We start from the raw sequence: 19764 nt of genomic DNA on the forward strand, positions 1-19764 counted from the left end.
CATATACAATTATGGTCACACACTGTCTACCATCTTCTTCCCACTCCCACACTCTTTGTCACACACACTCACTCACACACGCACACGCGTGCACACACCCACTCACAGTCAAGGGATTGCAGGGGCACATCTGAGGGGGTCTGAGCCCTCCGTCAGCGCCCGAATCTCAGCCCATGCCAGCGCGGCCCCGCCCCTCCCCGCCCCCTCATGCATATGCAGCACCTCAGCCTGGCGGCCCGGCCCCCAGACGGCCATTTGTAGCTGCGCTGGAGGCTGCGTTCGGTAGGCGCTGCGAAGACGTGTGCAGGAGTGCGCCCCCCGGACGCTGCAGCCCCTCGCCGTTGCGGTCACTTCGCTTCTCCGCGCCTCGGTTGGGACCCGGCAAGCCCGGGCGCCGCGCTGCCGCCCGGACCGGCCCTCCAGCAGCTCCCGGCGCCCGGGACCCCCGCCCGGCCGCTCGCCCGCAGCCCGCCGGCCGCACAAGTCCCCGGAGCCGGGCCTAGGGCGGGCGGCGGCGGCTCGGCGTGGCCGGGCTGGGCTCGGCGGCGTCCCCATGGCCGCGGCCGGCTGGCGGGACGGCTCCGGCCAAGAGAAGTACCGGCTCGTGGTGGTCGGCGGGGGCGGCGTGGGCAAGTCGGCGCTCACCATCCAGTTCATCCAGGTGCCTGGAGCGGGCCTTCCCCGGGGCGCCGGGGCGGCGGCGGGCGGGGGCTCGCGCTACCTGTGGCGGGGCGGCCGCGGGGACCCCGCCCCGGAGGTGCCGCGCGGGCCGGGGGTGGGCGGGAGGCGGGCGGGGGGCTCCGGCCGGCTCTGCCCTACTGCCCTGCGGTCGGGGCGCCCCGCTCCTGCTTGCTGGGCGCCCAGCTCGGCGTCCCGGGAGTCAGGCTTCTCAGGAATGTGTCCGGGAGGGCGGAGCTGGCGGGGTGGGAAGCGCAGATCCACCTTCTCGCTGCGGCCGCGGCCCGAGCCCTTCGGGAGAGGCAGCGCTGCCGCGCCGGGCTTCCTGCCCCGAGGCTGGGGCGCCGGGCGTGGGGCTGGAGCCCCGCGCGCTGGGTTTCCAACCGCCCCGGCCGCCTCCTGCACCGTGGGTGCAATCCCGGTGGCAACTTGGCCGCGGCTGCGCGTGATCTCCGGGCTTCTTCGCGCACGCCGAGCCGGAGCTGCCCGCTTCAAGCAGTGTTTCTCTTTGTGTGTGTTTGTGCTTTTCTTTTAAGTAATCTCTTAGGTAATACGTCCGGGTGGGAGTGTGTGATAATGCCCCAGGGAAATGGTGGCCTCGAGGAAGTTAAGAATGTTTTCCGATAGGGGTGAGACCATTTCCTAGGTATTCCTGGTGCCTTCCTGCCTCTCGCTGTGCCAAGGTGAAGTTTGGGGTGGGCCAGGCTGGGAGATGACCGACCGAGTCGTGCGTTCTGTGTCCGTTCCAACCTCTCTCTCCCCCACCCCCAATCCTCTCTGGTAGCTGGAGGCGGAAAGTCGGGTTGTAAAGGAAAGGGCGGTGGAATTCTTGATTCTTAGGATTTGCTCTTGGTAGGAGGTTTGAGTGATCTTTTTTGGGACTATTAAAAGAGAGAAACCCAGCTATCTCTCTGCTTTTGTCAACCTGCAAGGTGTGGCATATGCTGGGAGAGAATGAAGGTATCGCGTTATAACAGGTAACAAAGATACTCTCAGTATATCAAGAGTATGGTTTAAGATGCTTTGGTGAAATATTTTTGTTTGACCCATTTGTTATCAGTTGGCATACTTGAATAGCGTATTTCGTTTCACTTAATGTTTATAGTGACATTAAAATACCGAGTACTGTAACATAAATGTGATTGTTACCTTTCACATTGACTAAATGAGCAATAATTGCTGTTATACTATTTCAAAGTATTAAAAACTGCTGCTAAAACCTTTGTATCCAGGAAGAGATGTTTATGTAGTGAGCATTTACAGTATGCTCATTAGTGGGTTAAAAAAAAAAATCACACTAAGAGGTGAGATGGGCAACTTGTCCTTTCAGTTTAGCTGCAGAATCAGAGATGCCCGTCATGTTGCTATTTCTCATAGGGCCAAGAGATACTTTAAGTAACTGATGGCAAAGCAAAACAATTTATAGCCAAGTCTTTCTTTGGAAACTGTAGTTAGGGGGAGGTGGGAGGTTGGTGAGGAGTGAGAGAATAATCCTGGGTTCCAGTATTAATAAATAGTGTTCAAAAAAAACATAGTGTTACCTAAAAGATTTAAACCACAAATATTTCTTTAGTGTTTTGGGGGGAGGGACCATCGAAATGTATTTGAATCTGTAAGTTAATTATTTAGTTAAGGTATTGGAACCTTTTGTTTTTGGAAATAGTATTAGAAACCATTAAGATAACCGTAATTTCTGTCTGCTTAATGATTTTCTAGAATTCATTTGTTAAAGAAACACCTTTATGAATAGTGTTGTATCTAGGTGCTCTAGATTTAAAAGAAGTAAAAGAGGCGTGTGTGCATGAGAGACGTGTATTTATACATAGAGAAAGTGTGAGCTTTGAGTCATACGGACTTGAGTGTTATATCTTGCTGTGTTATTTATTTACTGGGAGAACATTGCGAAAATATTATTTAGCTTCTCTGAACCTCAATTTTCTTTTCAGTAAAATTGGTCTGATCGCAGTCTTCATAATCCTTTAAATTATGGGAACATCCTTAGCATGCGTCTAGTATGTAGTATGTGCTCCATTAATGATGGCTATTATAAGCTTATGTGTACACTTCTGTTAACACGTTTAAATGCAAAGGGAATTCAGAATCGAGGAAAAGTCAGTTTGGGAAGGATTGATGAGAGTACTGTGTAGACGTGATGGCAGGAAGAGAGGACATGTCTTACCTGAGTATGGGGAGTGGGGGAGTCATATGCTAGCTTGGAGAGAGGAAGCAGGCAAGGAGGGGAGTGGGATAGGCCCGTGACCTGGGGCCAGTGAAAGGGAGGAACATGGCCTCTGACTTTGAGGAGGCTTTCTGGAGAGGTAGGAACCAGACTTGGATCGAGTCTCATCTCTACCACTTGCTGCCTGTGTAATCTTAGGTAAATTACTTAACTTCTCGGTACCTTAGTTTTTCCCATCTGTGAACTGGGGACATACAAAGTACCACATACAGTTGTGAGAATTAAATGAGTTAACATATGTTCAGGGCCTAGAACAGTGTCTGGTACATAGTAAGGCTACACACATTATTATTATTGTTGTTACTATATTAATCTTAGCTTATAGAGCTAAGGTGACTATCATCTACACTTAATAGAGCTGCTGTTTATTGCCTGACTCCTGGGAAATTAAAATTCATTCTGTTATGATTGTCTCGCAGTAGTAATTGGAAGGAGAGGAGACTGCAGAAGGATAGTAACCTTAATGAGCGGAAGCTACTTCTCTCTGTAGGAGATCAGGATGGTACAGATTGGTTTTATTTATTTTGTAAGACTCCTGAGATATGACACTTTTTTACAGTGTTCAGTATGTATTTTTCTATTATGTAATCTTGAGTAGAAAAAATATAATGAACACATTTGGGAGTGGAGAACTTGAAAAACAACTTTGCCTTTAACCCTGACTTTCCTTCACCTTAAATTTACTTGTTGCCTTTTATGCATATGAAGAGCTACAAAATTAGGAAATTAAGGCTATAATTACTTAATTGAGGTGGCTTTTTCTCTTTAAAAATGAATGTAACACATCATAAAACATCCATGATTAAAAATGTAAAATATTATTAAGAGTATATGTGTGTGCATGACCTCCTTGTTTCTGTTCATAGTTTTTTGAAAGACGTCTTAAGTTTTATTGGTGAATACAGCCCCTAAACGATGAGTGGATTCTGTCATTAGGAAATGATCTTAACATTGTACAAAGTGAAATGGAAAGAGCCTTGACTATCTGGGTTCTAGGTCCCCCTACTCAAGTGATGCTGGGGAATCTTTTAATTGTCTGTAATCTCTTAAGGGCTTAATTTCCTCCATAAAATGTTGGGTTTGGGTGAACAAATCTCTGCACCTTTGAAATTCTAGGTTCTTTCTTACTCAGTTAACAAACTAGGTATGTGTCTTAGGTCAAGTTTCTTAAGTTCTCAGAGCCTCAGTTTCCTGTATGAAAAGGGAGACTAATACTAGTACCTTTAGGGTTTCTGGACTAAATAAAATAATTTATCCAAATCATTCAGCACAGTGCCATCTAAGAATAAGTAAAATAATAAATTTGCTGCTTTTACTTCTGTATCTTGTTCCTCTAAAACTAAATTTGTAATTTATTCATTTTTTCTTGACATGTAATCTGATCTGTTTTAAGTCTTCAGCCCCTTTTCCCCTCAGCCTCATACTCCTCTCTCACTTTTGTATGATATTTAGGTAATGAATGTTGATCCCATTTTGAGTTGGGGAAATTTTATCAGTTGAGCGTTGATTTTTGGAAATAATGGAGTAACCATTGGGGTTTCTGGCAACTCTGAGAAAAGACCATACGTGTTTTACAGAATTAAGGAGAGGAATTTCCCAGCCTCTGTTCTTCATTTATTTAGCGTCCTGACTTATTATTCAGCAGTTTGTCAGATTTTGAGCTATGTAGGGGGTAGCTGATTTCTCAATTATTGAGTTTTAGTCAATCTTACAACCTGTTAGCCTGGAGCTGACTCAGACATTGCTTTTTACCTAATTTGCGTTTTGGTGAATGTTTTTCCATTGCCTTTTCCTGGGGCAGAGATCCTAGAAGAGATTTCAAGGCACATGCATTTGTGTTAAAGTTAGTTGATCTTTGTGTGAAGTTTGTGAGTTTAGATTCCTGAATTTCTCTTCTGTGGCTACATCTTGAACATGTGCCCTGCATTAGAAATCACTTAAAATAAATTTTATCTGTGAATTTGAAACTATACTGTAGACTTATTTTTAGTGTGCAAATTACTGTTTTATATTTTCGGAGTAATTTACAAATGAAGTCTTAGCATTGAAAAATAAGGTACCCCTCCTAGTGGTGGTACATACTAGAGATTTCCTCATTTTGGTAGGAGTTGAAATGGTTCTTGTAATGATTTTTTTTTTTTCCTAGTCTTTTGGGCACACTGTGTGTCATATGGGATCCTAGTTCCCTGACCAGGGATTGAACCCACGCCCCCTGCATTGGCAGGGCGGAGTCTTAACCACTGGACCACCAGGGAAGTCCCAAGGAGCTGAAGTGTTTCTGATGACTCAGACATTGTAATTCCTAGATACAAATGTTAGGCACTCAAGGAAGAACACTTTCTTTTAGAGGATGACTGCTTTTGTCAGAGGAGAAATTCTAACCTAGGGTTTCTTAAAACTCATTTGTTTTTAACGTGTGTGTGTGTGTGTGTGTGTGTGTGTGTCTGTCTGTCTGTCTTGGGATGCGGAAGTTGCAGGAGTTTGGTGGGGATACTTCTATTGAGTAGATTAAGAATTCTGCTTTCCCTTGGTACAATACCATTTGAAGGCAAAGTGGTGACAGGCAGCTACCTACTGGGATGGGATTTTTAATTCATCTGTATTGCTGAAATGTCAAGGGTCATTCCTAAGCTTTGAAATGAAACTAGTCTGTTTAATTCAGTGAGGAAAGTAAATTGCTAACTTTAAAGTGGGGGAGGAGTGCAGAAAGAGACTTTCTTAAAGCTGTATTATTTTAAAAATTTTAAAAAGTTCCTTTTTCAAATTAAAATTGATCTCATAAAATAGAAACAGATTTTGTAATGCTGCATGAACGTTTATTTATTTATTTTTTTGCCCCTTTTGGTGAGGAGAAATAGAAGTGTCTTTAGGGTATTAGTTCCTTGCTGAAAAGTGATAATGAGTAAAAGACCCTGCTTGTAAACAATGCAGAGTTAATTGTCATTGAATCTTCTTGAAAGGCCTTGATCTTGAATTACTTTGGGTAGAGCCATGAAGTCTGAGTTTGGGATTGAAACTTAGTGTAAAGTGATGTCCTTGGTAGCCATTTGATTTATTTCTATTTCGCAAAGAAAAATGTCTCTCAGGCCTTTATGAAATAGACAAAGATTTTATATATATATATATATATATATGTTTTTCTTTTATTTATTTACTGTGTGGTTCTGAAAGAAGCAAAGAAATAGAAGTTGACTAAAATTGTGCTACTGGAGCTATATTGGGCTTGAGTTCCTTCTAAATTATATTTTAGATTTAGTATTTTATAAGATCAATGTGATAAACCAGTTGTTTATTGGTTACATAACATTAAATAACATTAAATCATAGTTTAATTAAAAATATTATAGTTACAGAATTGGTTGTTTGTATATATTAGTAGTTTAATATTGCCAGCCAATTTATCTTGTCACCTCATATGATGGTGTTTTTTCCTAGGAGAAAGAATTTATATACAAGTTAGTAAATGTTCAGTACTGAAAGTACGGATATACATGCCAACATGATATCTGATGTTGCTCTTTAAAAAAACTTTACCCAGATTTCCCACATGCTACCATTTTACTGTATTTGTTTTATTCCTCCCCCCCATGTATATGCACTGTTTTTTTCTCAATCATCTGAGTGTAAGTTGAAGACAATGCTGCCTTATTTTTAAATACTTCCATGTATATTTCCTAAACACAGGGTACTTGCTTACATAAACATAGTGTATAACCAAAATCAGAAATTAATATATTACTAATGTAATATGCAGAACTTTTTCAGATTTTGCCACTTGTCCCAATAATGCCCTGTATAGCAAAAGAAAATCTCAGATTATGCAGTGCACTTTGTTTCCATGTCTTCTTTAATTTGGAGCAATTCTTTAGTCTTCGTGTTTTATGACATTGACATCTTTGAGTACAAGTTAGTTATTTGTAGAGTTCCCTCAATTTGAGTTTGTTTCTTCATGGTTAGATTCATTTTGGAGGCAGGAATAGCACAGAAATGATGTGTTCTTCTCAGTGCATTATATCAGGAGACATAAAATGGATGTTGATTTGACTACATAGGTGCTTACCTTTTGACTCGGTAATCCCAGATCTAGGAATTTACCCTGAAAATGTACTTCCAATGGTATGAAAATACATGTGCATGAGGTCACAGCATTAGAAACAACCTACAGGATAGAGAGAAGTTGAATAGAATATGGTACATTCACCCAGTGGTGCAGCTATAAAAAGAATAAGAACCATCTCTATGAACTGATGGGAAATGCATTCCAGGATAAATTGTTCAGTAAAGAATACAAAGTGCAAAAGTATCTACTGTATTATTGATATACTACTTTTAGTGTAAGAAAGAAGAGGAAATGAGAAAATAGGACTGTACCCATTGGGGCAAAAACAGCACAGAATGGATGAATTTGAGATTAAAGAGATTATTGGTTAGCTATGGGGGTAGGTAGGGGTAAGGAGAAAGCGATAGAGGGAATAGGGATAGTGACTCTTCTGAGGATACTTTTCTGACTTGTGGAACCATGTTTAATGTTTCACATACTCAGTATATAAACAGCAAGCACCAATAAAATCAAAAGGTGGAATACAAACAAAACAAATGAACTGAACTTCATATCGGATGACTAACATAACCACACTGAAGGAGGGAGAGAAAAAAAACTAATGTAAGTAACTTTTGAACCCGGTATTTGGACTATGTCCTCAGGATAAAGACAAAAAGAGTTCGAAATGAACTCTGGTTAATAGGCTTTTTTTTCCCCCCTCCTTCATCACAGAGGCATGGGTTTGTAATTCTGAAACAATTTTCTATACTAGGATTAAGTAAATTAGTAAATGTATTGTGGAAAATGGGAGCCAAGTTCCTCACTATTGGAGAAGGGAGTTATAATTGTGGAAAGGGTGAAGGCTAGGAAGAACTCTTGATGGTTGATTGGAATTGAGCATACTGGCATGAACTCATGGTTTAAAAAGTATAAAGATAGATATAGAAATAGGTGTATGTGGATACTCATAAACACATCTATCTATACATCTTTTTTCCAGCTCTGTCTGTTGAGAGTGCATAGAAACAGTGACACCCTATTAACAGTGAGAACACCCAGTGCTGGATCTTGGTTTCTAAATATCATTCTTTACTAAAAGGAACCTTGGAGAAATGACTGATCCCCGGGCTGGGGCAAGGAAAAAATAGAAGATGAGCTTGGAGCATCTTATAGTGCCAGAAAGTAAAGAACTGCTCAGAAAACAAAATGATGGTGACATGTCAAAGAGACACAGCCAGCCTGGAAGAACTCCCATTGGCTAACTCTGGGACAGTATCATCATCAAAATAAATAATGACAGTAATTGTTTATTGCCCATAAATAATGTAAGAATCTAAGAATCCATAAGGATAAATAAATGAAGGAGGAAGGGAAGTTCTTCCTTAATGTAGAATTCTGACTAATAAACATAGAGGAAATGGTAGAATTAGAAAATCACCATTTGGCAGTCAAGCAACTGATTTAAGTAACAATCATAAATGGATGTTAAAAGTAGTATGTAAAAGTTTGAGAGTAGCTGGATATTAACATAGTCTCAAAGTATCTGCCCATAACGTATTGTTATCGAATTGGGAGTGCATAATCTTAACCACTGGACCACCAGGGAAGTCCCAAATATCCTTATTTAAAGCAACCAAAAGTGTGTGTGACTGCAGTGTTTTTAAGAGATTGTTTTTTGTCTTTTGCGTTTGATTTTGCTATTATAATTGTAAATACACTCAGTGGTATTAACCCCTTTCTCATTAGGAGCTGTTGCTTTTATTTGCCATTTCTTTCATTCTAACTGGTTTCAGTGCTTACAAGCAGTCCTCATGAGCAGCTAGTTTTTACTTTGAATTGTTATTTAGAGAACACTTTCGAGTACTTTTTTAGTCTAAGATTAAAATTTTACTTTTGCATGATACATGATGACTTGGCTGAGTATAAAATTATTGGATCCCAAGACTTGTATTACAGCAGTTGGAGGTACTGCTTTATTTATCTTCCGTGTCTTTGCCTTTATCTAACTGGCCTCAAGTTTCTATTCTGCAGGAATAACTAGTTTTCTATTTGTATGCTTGTAGCCTTCTCTTATCACTGGAAATGGAAACATTTATCAGGATATGACTAGAAGTTTTTCTCTGATCACCAGTTTTTTGAGAAATGATGAAACACTCTCAGGTCTAGGAAGGTTTTCTTCTTCATTTTTGAAGTCATTTTCCCAATTATCTTCTGAAATACCTACTTGTTCATTGATTCTTTGAAATCATTGTTCCATATTTTCTTAAGTTAATCAGTGAGAAGGCTAAGATAGACTCCATTCAAGAATTTGTCAAATTTGCCTTCTGTATCACTGATGAAATTTTCTGGATGTCAAATCAAATTACTCTCTTAAACAGATTTAATGCCCTTGATATCTCAGTCTAATATTAATCAGTGGTGATGTTATGTTCTCTTGTCTTTTCTTAAGGCCACAAAACTGGTATTTTCTAAAGCTTGGTACTGCTTAAGGAAACAACTCCAGCCAGGGAAGGGTTTTTTCTTGAGTGGCAGAATGTAGTTTTTAAATTTATCCTCTTATGATGAGTTGATCTTAGCCATTCTTGGTGCTGGAAGTAAAGAACTGGCTGTCCCTCAGAATTACTGCAGACACTGAGATTCCAGTTGATCTTAGCCATTCTTGGTGTTGGAAATAAAGAACTGGCCGTCCCTCAGAATTCCTGCAGGACACTGAGATTCCCATTTTTTTTTTTTTGATGCTGATGGGCAAGTTGATACTAGGGAGCTTTGATATTTGGAGTATCAACAAATATGAAATTCTGTGAAATCTGCTAAGCCATTCAGCCAAATTTATGTTTTGGTTTTTTTTTTTTGGCTGAGAGGTATAATTTTGGAGAATTAGAGGTGGTTAAAAGGGATAGTTTTCAAGTTTATTAATACTTCAAATCTAAGCTTTCTGAATTGAGGCAAGTAGAAGAGGCTAGGGAAGATAGTGGAGGGAAAGTGTGTGTGTGAAGCTGTAAAATGAAGATCAATGCAAAGATTTTTCTTGTAGGTATAGAAATTAGAAGGGCCTAGAATCAAAACTTGGAGTCCTTTCTTTAGCGTGTGTGTGTGTGTGTGTGTGTGTGTGTGTGTGTGTGTGTGTGTGTAATCTGAAGTATGCTTATTTTATGCTGTATTTTACAATTTCATATATAAAATTTGTTGTGCTTTCTCCTTTCTTTAAAAAATGGGATTGATCGCCATTTATTTCTCACAGTAGTGCTTTAAGTAACTTATCTGCTATAATTTATATTTGAAAGGTATTTGAAAGGATTTCTAGTAAGAGGTTTTCTAGAATGTTTCTTACATTACCATCATCACAAAGTCTGTAGTATCCTTAATGACTTTTGTAAAAGCATTGTAAAACTGATTTTGCATTATTTCTTTTGTTATGAAATCTTGTACTTTTTATTAATTCTTAGATAATTTTAATTTCAGTTTGGATATTCCCTTAATTTTTTTTTTTTTTTTGCGGTACATGGGCCTCTCACTGTTGTGGCCTCTCCTGTTGCGGAGCACAGGCTCCAGACGCACAGGCTCAGCAGCCATGGCCCACGGGCCCAGCAGCCCCGCGGCATGTGGGATCCTCCCGGACCGGGCCACGAACCCGCATCCCCTGCATTGGCAGGCAGACTCTCAACCACTGCGCCACCAGGGAAGCCCTATTCCCTTAATTTTTACATGATTTAAATTTGAGGAAGGATTGAGTGGCAGTCTTTGTAGATTTCTAGCTTTGTTGGGCTATGGTCAAAGAATGTGACCTGTAAATTCCCTGTTTTGGAACATTAAGAATTTTTAATGGCTAAACATACCATTGAGTTTTGTAAATACTCCAAGAACATGAGAAAAGAATGAGTATTTATTTGTAGCTTATAAGGTGCAAAGTTTTACATAAATCTGTTAAAATGGAATTTGTTGATTGTATTGTTCAAATCTTCTGTATCCTTTTTTCTAGTGTATTTTTAATCTGTGAAGCTCTGAAATTTTTATTAAATTTGTTTTAATTTTTTCCTTGCATTTCTAATTTTGCTTTGTTTTGATGTTGTATAATTTGGTGTATAAAATGTTATGATGATTACATCTTTCTTATGATTAAATAGTACCAGTCTTGTGCAGAATTTTACTTTGAATTTCAACCTGTGATATTAATGTTACCTTTTCTATTTTTTGTTTGTATGCATTTATTTCATTTGTGTTTTACTTTTTTTTTTTTGGTCATTTTATGGTAAGCTTTTGTAAATAATACGTAATGTGATCTTTAAAAATCAAACCTGAGAGTCTTTGTCTTTTAGCAGTGGAATTCACCCCATTCACATTTATTGTATAATATGATTATGTATTTATGAAATACTCTAGATAAATTTGCTTTGATCCTTTTTACTCTTTTTATATTTTATATTCTTTGTTTTTAACCTTTGTTTTTGCAGACTTAATTTTGTTTTTGTTGCTTTATTTCCCCTGCATTGAGAGTAAAAAAATAAGAGATTATTTTAAAAGTAGAGGTTGTGTCTGAGAAACTTATTCCTTGTGGTTGCCTTTGTCATAGTCATAAGTAGTCTGTGAAATTAAACTCCACAGCTGCCATGTTTTTGTTTTTTAAAAAGATGTCCTAGACCTGGAAAAACTCACACTGCTTATCTGAGAACAGGCAGTTTGATGTAGTATAAAGAATCCTTCTTGCGAGTTAAGATATTTCTCTAGATCTTGATTTAGCCACTATATGACTGTGGCTTTGGATAAGATAACCATTCTGTGTTTGATTCACTTTGGCACTATTTTAAACTCTAAACAGTAGACTGTTTACAAGTAAAACGAGTATTTTAATAGAGAATTTTTATAGGCTTGGAATTTTTGCCTGAATGTCTGCTCCTTCGTTATACTTGTTTGTACATTTTATTCTTCATATTTAGATTTTGAGTGTCATAGACCAGGAATACTTTTGTTACATAGAATTAAGCATATAGCAAAAATATTTATTAGTATTTATTAATTGCTAGTATTGGGTCTTGAGCAGGGCATAATAAATAATTGGAAAAAAGAGGTCTTAGGAAACATGAGTTGTATCTATTATGGTTCCATAGCTGCTGGTCACTGAAGAGGATGTAGAACTAAACTGTTTTTGATTTTGGATTTCAGAGTTTCTCTGTAATTAAAAGATTGTTTATATGTGACATATGCACATTTGAATCTTGAGTTTTAGAAGTTTTAGCAGTTGATCCCACAGCGTTCAGTTTTATTCAAAATAATCTTTGGAGGAGATTGTCCTATTTTAATTTCTCTCTGGAAATTCTGACTCAGGAAATGTAAAACAGCTTGAGAGTAAGGTCTTAAAGATTTATTACTTTTGTCTTGTTTCCTGGTGGGTTTTCTCTTAATGCCTTGGTTAAATGATGACATGTGGTTGAGATTACAACAGTCAGCAATTTGTTAGCTGAAAGGAAAAGAACAGTAAGCAAGTAGTTGAGTCAAACTGCAAAGGAAGATTTGTGATAGATATAGCATTTAAGTTTCAAAAATCTTGTGGAAAAGATATGTAACTGTTAAATTTATAATTTTGTCTCTTTTGCCTCTGAAATTAAGATATATCAATTAAATAAGGTAGGGAAATTTGCCTTATGTATGTATATGCATGTGCGCAAGTGCACACAGGTGTGTATCTTACTTAAAATGAGAAAGGAGTGAATTTAGGTGAGAGAAATGTTCATTGTTTTTGGAATCAGAAAATGGAGATAAAATATAAAACAAAGGTGTAGGTCTGTGATAATTTAATGACTTGCAGACGTTTAAATGAATAATAATAGTAGCTTAATTGAGTACTACATGAATTTATTATTTTCAGATATTGCCATGGTCCATGCTAACAAGTTGGTTTGAATTAGCTTCTTTTTAATTAAGTTACTTAATGTTAAAAATTTCTTATAACCATTGCAGTGTTTTATGGTAAACATAAATCAAAAGTGCAAAGTTGAAAGTTAAGAATGGAGTAGAAATTGGTGAGCTTGCACGTTAGTTATTCATACTTCATCAAATGTTGGGTTTTGGGCTTATTTCCTTGCCATCCTGAAGTCTGATAGGTTCTATGGTCATAATTTTAGCAGGTGGTAAAATAGTATGGAAAACGTTGTCTTCTGTTACAGTGTTACAGTGTGACTCTCAATTTTTAATTTTACATTTTAAAGACACAGACTGATGTTTTGTTTATTTTTTTTCCTTCCTCAAATTGCAAATTATGTATTTCGATTTCTTTATAGCAGATAGTTTCAGGAAGGAGCCATTGGCTGAGCTGATTAGTCAAATGAAGTTGTCTGACATGGGTTACTTTAGTTTGTGGTTTTAGATGAGAACAGTACATGGTGCACAGCTGTTGCTCCAACAGCTTTGTTCCAGCTGTCTTACTGGCCTGTCACAAAATACCCCACATTCCTTTTTTTTTTTTTAATGGAACCCCTTGTAATATTCTATACTTTATTACTTAAAATGGATCCTGCCAATTGCTTTAATGACTTTTCTTCACTTTTATGCCTATCAATAGCTATTAATTTAGAATGATGCTAAAATGGATTATGAGTAACAGATTTAAACTTTGTCACCTTTGTAATTTTTTGTTGTGAATTAAAGTTGGAGATGTAAAATACTTATACAAGTTGTTTTAAACATTGAAAAAGGCAACAAACTTAAATAATGTCCCCAAATAAGTAGTTGCATCTGGATGATGAGACTGGCATCTTCTAATTTTTTTAACCTTGTGTTTGTATTAATAAGCTTCAATAGAATTATAAGATGAAAAGCCGTGATTTTGTGTTTTATAAAGTTTGTACAGAACCTATATAGGTAGACTTCAGTTTATGTTTTTTTGAGCAGGTGGTTGTACTTCAATTCATTTTACTATCTTACACAGTAACTGAATTATAATACTAAGGGCTTCAAGATTTGTTTTGTTTTTTAATAAGGAACAAGGACCTATGAAGAGTAGTTTGAATCAGTAATGACTAATATATATTGAACATTTTCTCTGTTAGATACCATGCTAAAAGCTTTACACACATTGCCTTAATCTTTACAATTTATTGTTTCTTTTTTGCAGACATGGAAACTGAGGCTCAGAAGTTAAATAAATTGCTCAAGATCCCACAATAATGACTGAGATGGGACTTGAAGCCATATTTTCTTGATTACATAGCACCTAAGGGGACTATGCTCTATTACATTGCCCAAATAAAACATGTTTTATTAAGTGAGTTACCTTAACAATGAAGTCTTTGCTGAAGTTTTTCTTTGATTAGGTTCATGAAGCACTTTCCATTTAGCTGAAATTAGGAAACCTGGGATTGAATAGGCAGTGAAGGGTTGTTAATAGTATCTATTGGCCTCCCTCTCTGCTCCCTCCTGCCTGTCTGTGATCAGTCTCCTGTTACTCCTGGGCTTGCTGTTTTGGCTACCGCTCTGCCCTGACCTGGCAACCCCCAGATACCTGCCCCACACCTATTTGAAATTCCTGCTCTCACATAGTGCATTATGACTGGAGAAACACAGTCTGATCACACTTAGTCACGATCTGTGTGAAGTGTACATCCATGACTCTAGCTGTATCCTTTACCAAGTAGGCCCTTTTAATCTAATTGTTAGTCATCTTTCTAGATGTGACTCAGGGTTCATCTGAGCCTTTCCTGAGGGAATATTCAGATTGGATGAGGTGTCCCTCCCGTGTGCTTCCATAGTATCCTGTGCATTTTTTTCCTGAACCTTTTCAGAGTAAGTTGTGGAAGTAATGCCCCGTTAGTGTTTGTTTCCTGAAGAACAAAAAAGAGAGTCTTTTATGTAACCTTTGTACAGTTATCAAAATCAGGATATTATCTAACTTACATTATTCAAACTTCACCAACTGTTCCAATAATGTCCTTTATAACGAAAGAAAAACAATGTTTTTTGCCCAGGATCCAATCCAGGATTGCATGTTGCGCTTATTTTTCATGTCTTTTAGTCTTAAAAGTTATCTGTAAAATATCCCACAATTTGGGTTGTCTTGTGTTTTCTTATCATTAGAATCAAATTGTGTAGCTTTGGCATAAATATCACAAAAGAAAAGTCTTTCTCCAGTACATCATATTTAGGAGGCAACATTTCTCCATAACCTTTGATGTGAAATCTGATGCCTTAGTTAATTGCTGAAAAATTGCTACTGTTCCCTTTGTAATTAACATCTTATGGGTAGAGATCCTGAGGCCAGGTTAATAACTAGTTATTTTTGAGCTTTTGGGGTTGTGTCTCTTACTCTTTATTGGATGCCCCTCCTTTCTCCCTTCCTCGTTTCCTTCTTCATTTCTTATTTAAACTTGCCATCTCTAATTTGTGTTTTGAGACAAGAGTTTTTTTTTTAATGCTCTCAAAGAATGCTTGTGTCATACTCATATTTTCTTAAGGGGCAAAAGCCCCCAGTTACTACATTTTCGTTATTCTTTAGAAAGATCTACACTTTCTTGGCCTTGATTTTTTTTCATCTATAAAATGAAGTGGCTGAGACAGATTATATCTAAGATCCTTTCAGATTCTAAAGCACATGGGTTTTAAAAAATTAGATTGTTACATCCTGTTTGACCTTTTCCACCCTAAGTTTTCTAAAAAATTGTTTTCCTACTTCTTTCTGTATAAAATATAAATGTCTCATTGCTTTGGATTGTAATCGACCTGTTCCTACTTTGGGGCCATGATATTCTTCACACCTAGATAATGTCTCTTGCCAGACTGAAAGACAAAGTGGTATTCTTCTTTTTTTGATGGGGTGAGGGTGGGAGTGGGGGACTCATTCCCAGAACAGTCAATAAATAAATCTGTCATTCCTTGGAGTTTTCTAAATTACTTAAAAGAGAAGAGAAGAAAAAACCAATTCGGTACAATAATGTTTATTACCTTTAAAAACATGATTTATGTATACTTCCTTTTAGAGGGTTTTACAGAGTTTCTAATCATTATATCATGATTTCTAAAGAAGTGAGAATCTTGATTCATTGTGGAATTTAGAACAAATTATTTAGTTGTAGAAGTTACTGTGCTATAAACAGACTGAAAGAATCGAGCCTTATTTCAACATTGTTAGTAATTTTACGTTCTGTAGTAAAAGTATTAGGTTATTTAGTGAATTATTAAAAATTAATTGGCCACATTTTAACTTTTAAAAATAATTCTTCCTTAAGAATTTTGTCATAACTAGCATTTACCTTTTGTGATGTTTTACATTTATGTAATATTTGTTTTCAGAGGACTTTTACGTACATGATTTCCTTTATACCAGCACCAACCCTTTATGATTGGAAGGTGGCATGACATTGTCATGGGCATCATTATTTCCATTCTGTAGTTGAGGAAATGGAGGCTTGGGAAGAAGTGATTTGCTCAAGGTCCTATAGCAGGTAAACAGTGAAGTTGGGATTTAAGTTGGTTTTCCTGATTCCTAAAATACAGTGGTCTTTCTACAGAACTAGGAATGTTAAGTTGGAACAAAAATGCCAACACTTTCTAGAGGGGAACTGAATAGAGTGATACATACTCACTTAATGAATGGAATTCTGTTACGTGACTGTTACCAGTATGAATCTGGGAGGAGCACTGAATAGCGGAGGGGTGGAGAAAGGGAAGGGTAAGTGAGGTTTCAACCAGAAGCACACTTGATGACTTGATATTTCTGCTAAAACTGCTGATGATGGCACCGATGAAAGCTAGTGTGGGGCCCAAGCTGTGTAATGGCATCCTCTCTCTAATGTGTAGCTTCACAAGACTGAGGTATCTGTTTTACGAGTATCACTGTGGTATAAATGCGTGAAAATGGCAAACACCAAATTTAGGTATTTATTACCTTTTGGGGTGAGGAAGGAGAGGAGAGGGGAGTATGATTGTGGAGGGACATATAAGGGTCTACAGTCATATTGCTAATGTTTTATTACCTAAGTTGGGAGGTAGGTATAAATAGTCTTAATATTTTTTCTTCATAACATTTTCTGAGATATTTTATAGTTAATTAAGAACAAGAATTTGCTCTAAATTGACTTAACTATGTAGTCAAATGGAAACTTTGAGCCTTTCATTTGGTGTTCAAGGTATCATGACTTGGTTGACAAGACACAAGTGTGTTCTTTAGGGGTTTTCCTTCAGGGTGGGAAACTGTTTTCTTCCCTGTCTATTCAAACAACAAATAAGACTTTAAGTGCGATTCTAATTACGTTAAAAAGTTGATAATTGAGTTTGTGAGTAAAACTTTTGTATGAATGTGTGTGTATAAGAGTATTTGTTGTGATTTGCTTTTAAAACTACTATACCCAGTTTCTGAAGATTTCTCCAAAGCACAGTATCTGATTTCATCATGGTGGTTACAGGAACTGATGATTCATTTTGCCTTAAATTTCCTGTATGAAGAACTGATACCTTTACCTTTTCCCAGAATAAAATTCTTAGACTATTAGTAGATATAAAAAATGAATGCTCACATAATGTGGTTTTAGATAGGTGTGAGTAAGGATTAAAAGAAAATCTAGAGTATTATATACTAGACCTGTGCTGTGTGCTATACTGTTAAACATTTTTGCTTATGAAATTCACTCATTTATAAAATGGATAATTCCTGGACTATTATCATCAAAAATTGATAATTTTGGGGGGATAGGATTATTTATTTAAAAATATGCTACCCATTTGATGGCCTTGTGAATGAAAAGGAATCATATTTCCAAGTTTGGGTGATTATAGGATTAGAAAAAATGCTGTTGGTGGTTGTTCATATGAAAGCTTTTTATTTGCCTTTATTTGGGTACTTCTGCATTTTGGAGAGGTAAGATGGGAGAGAAAAGGAATTCTTTGTTCTTCAGTGTGAAAGTAAGTATGTACAGTTAGATGTTGCTAATTCCCACAATAAAGAAATGGATTGAAAACGTGATTAAAGGGCATCTTTAGATTTAAAGATTATAATGTGTGCTTAAGAGGAAGTGGGTGGGGTAGAGTGGGTAAGAGGTAGAAGGTTGGGGAAGGTGGAGTAAATGCTCTTGTTCTTGAGTTTAGAGGTTTGAATGATCTCTTTTGGGGGGGTGTGTTACCTACAAATTAACTCATGATGTAAGTTGCAGGGGTCTCTTGGTGATTTTGGATGGATTCTGAATGTCATGGAAGGACTGGACTCTTGTGGTATTGATTTTTGGAAACTTGAAAAAGTGTTTTGCTTCTAGCATGGTTTAATTTTATAGGTTTTCTTCTTCTGATGTCTTCTCATAAGGAGAGCCATTCTTCCCATTCCAGTGGCAGGTAGAAGCTGTGATCCATTAAGACTTTTGTAGTAGACAGAATTTGGAAAATGTTCTACATGCAGGGGTTCTTTGACCTTTTCTTTGGTACAGAGGACTCTTGGGATTCTGGTAAAGCCTCTGGACTCCTCAGAATACTGTTTTTTAAAATGTATACCACATAGGTTTATAAAAGAACCAATTACATTTAATACAGTTATCAAAATATTAAAAACAGAAGTCTTTTTTTAACACACGTTGAGTGTAAATGCTATTCTGATTTATCTGCAACAGCTGTTATATGAAATACCTGTGATTTCTATTGGTGACAGTCACAGGTACTGTTACAGTGGTTTATTGAAGGAAATGCTAAATTTCTGGTTAGAGGTTAGTGAAAAAAATTTTCCCCATCCACGTTTTTGAAGTTTTAATCCCAAGAAACTCTTTTTAATGCAGAATGAATGAATGAATGAATAAATACAGTAAGGATTTGGATCCAGATGACTGTTGGATTGAGTCTCGTTCACTACTTACTAGTATCTGCATACTTTCTCAACTCTGAGCCTTTTATATCCTCATCAATATAATGGAGATGGTAATAGTACTTGTGGGAACACCTACAAAACTAAAATCCTAGAAGTACTGTTACCATTTCCATCTACCATCACAGTTGACTGGTATTGTCATTCTGCCAGTTTGAGTGAAGTATAAAAACCTTACCTCCCTTTATGTCCCTTTACTCTCCCCTGTTGATAATACACTTTTTAAAAAAATTTCTTCTGCATACGTATAGAACTGCATCAGACCATATATAATTTTTGCTAACTGTTCTTCCTTCCTGAGGTTCCTTCTTTTATTGTTCCTTTTCTGTTTAGAGAACTTCTTTAGTCATCCTTTAAGAGTAAGTCTGCTGATGACAGATTCTTTATACTTACTTTATCTTTTTGCCATAAGACAGTATTTTTTCTGGGTGTAGGATTCTGGATTGATAATTCAGCACTTGAAAAATTGTGCCACTTCTGGTCTTCATGTTTTCTGATGAGATATCTGCTGTCATTCTGTTTTTCCCCTATAGATAGGTGTTTTTCTCTGACTGCCTTCAAGATTTTTTCTTTGCTTTTAGTTTTTAGAAGTTTAATTATGTGTCTTGGTGTGGATTTCTTCAGGTTTTTTACCTTTTTAGGGTTTGCTCATCTTCCTGAATGTATAGCTTTATGTCTTGCCAAATTTGGGAGTTTTTCAGCTATTATTTCTTCAAGTACTTTTTAAGCCCTACTCTTTTTGTCCTCTCCTTCTTGTATGCTGATAATATGAATGTTTAATCTTTTGTTACAGTCTCACAGGACCTTGAGGCATCATTCATTTTTTTTTTTTTTTTTGCAGCCTATTTCTCTCTGTTTTTCAGATTAGGTAGCTTCTACCTACTGTCTTCCAGTCCGTTGATTATTTCTGTTCTTCCATTCTGGTTATTTTGGTTATCCTATTTTTCAGTTTTAAGTTCCCATTTGGCCCTTTAT

At 37.4% G+C, this 19764-nt stretch overlaps 1 protein-coding gene across 2 annotated transcripts in view; it reads left to right on the forward strand.

The window, feature by feature from the left end:
• Nucleotides 1-228: 228 nt before the first annotated feature.
• The window catches only part of RRAS2 (RAS related 2), a 71234-nt gene continuing 51698 nt past the window's right edge, over nt 229-19764 (forward strand). For both annotated transcript variants that reach the window (XM_089915124.1, XM_022555659.3), the window contains exon 1: nt 229-661. In XM_089915124.1, coding sequence (XP_089771250.1) covers nt 554-661 — 108 coding nt within the window. In that variant the 5' untranslated portion in view covers nt 229-553. The remainder of the gene's footprint in view (nt 662-19764) is intronic.

The sequence above is a fragment of the Delphinapterus leucas genome, chromosome 7 (genome assembly GCF_059928025.1).
Source record: "Delphinapterus leucas isolate spDelLeu-1000000601 "Yukka" chromosome 7, BTC_Dleu_Yukka2, whole genome shotgun sequence".
Lineage (NCBI taxonomy): Eukaryota > Metazoa > Chordata > Mammalia > Artiodactyla > Monodontidae > Delphinapterus > Delphinapterus leucas.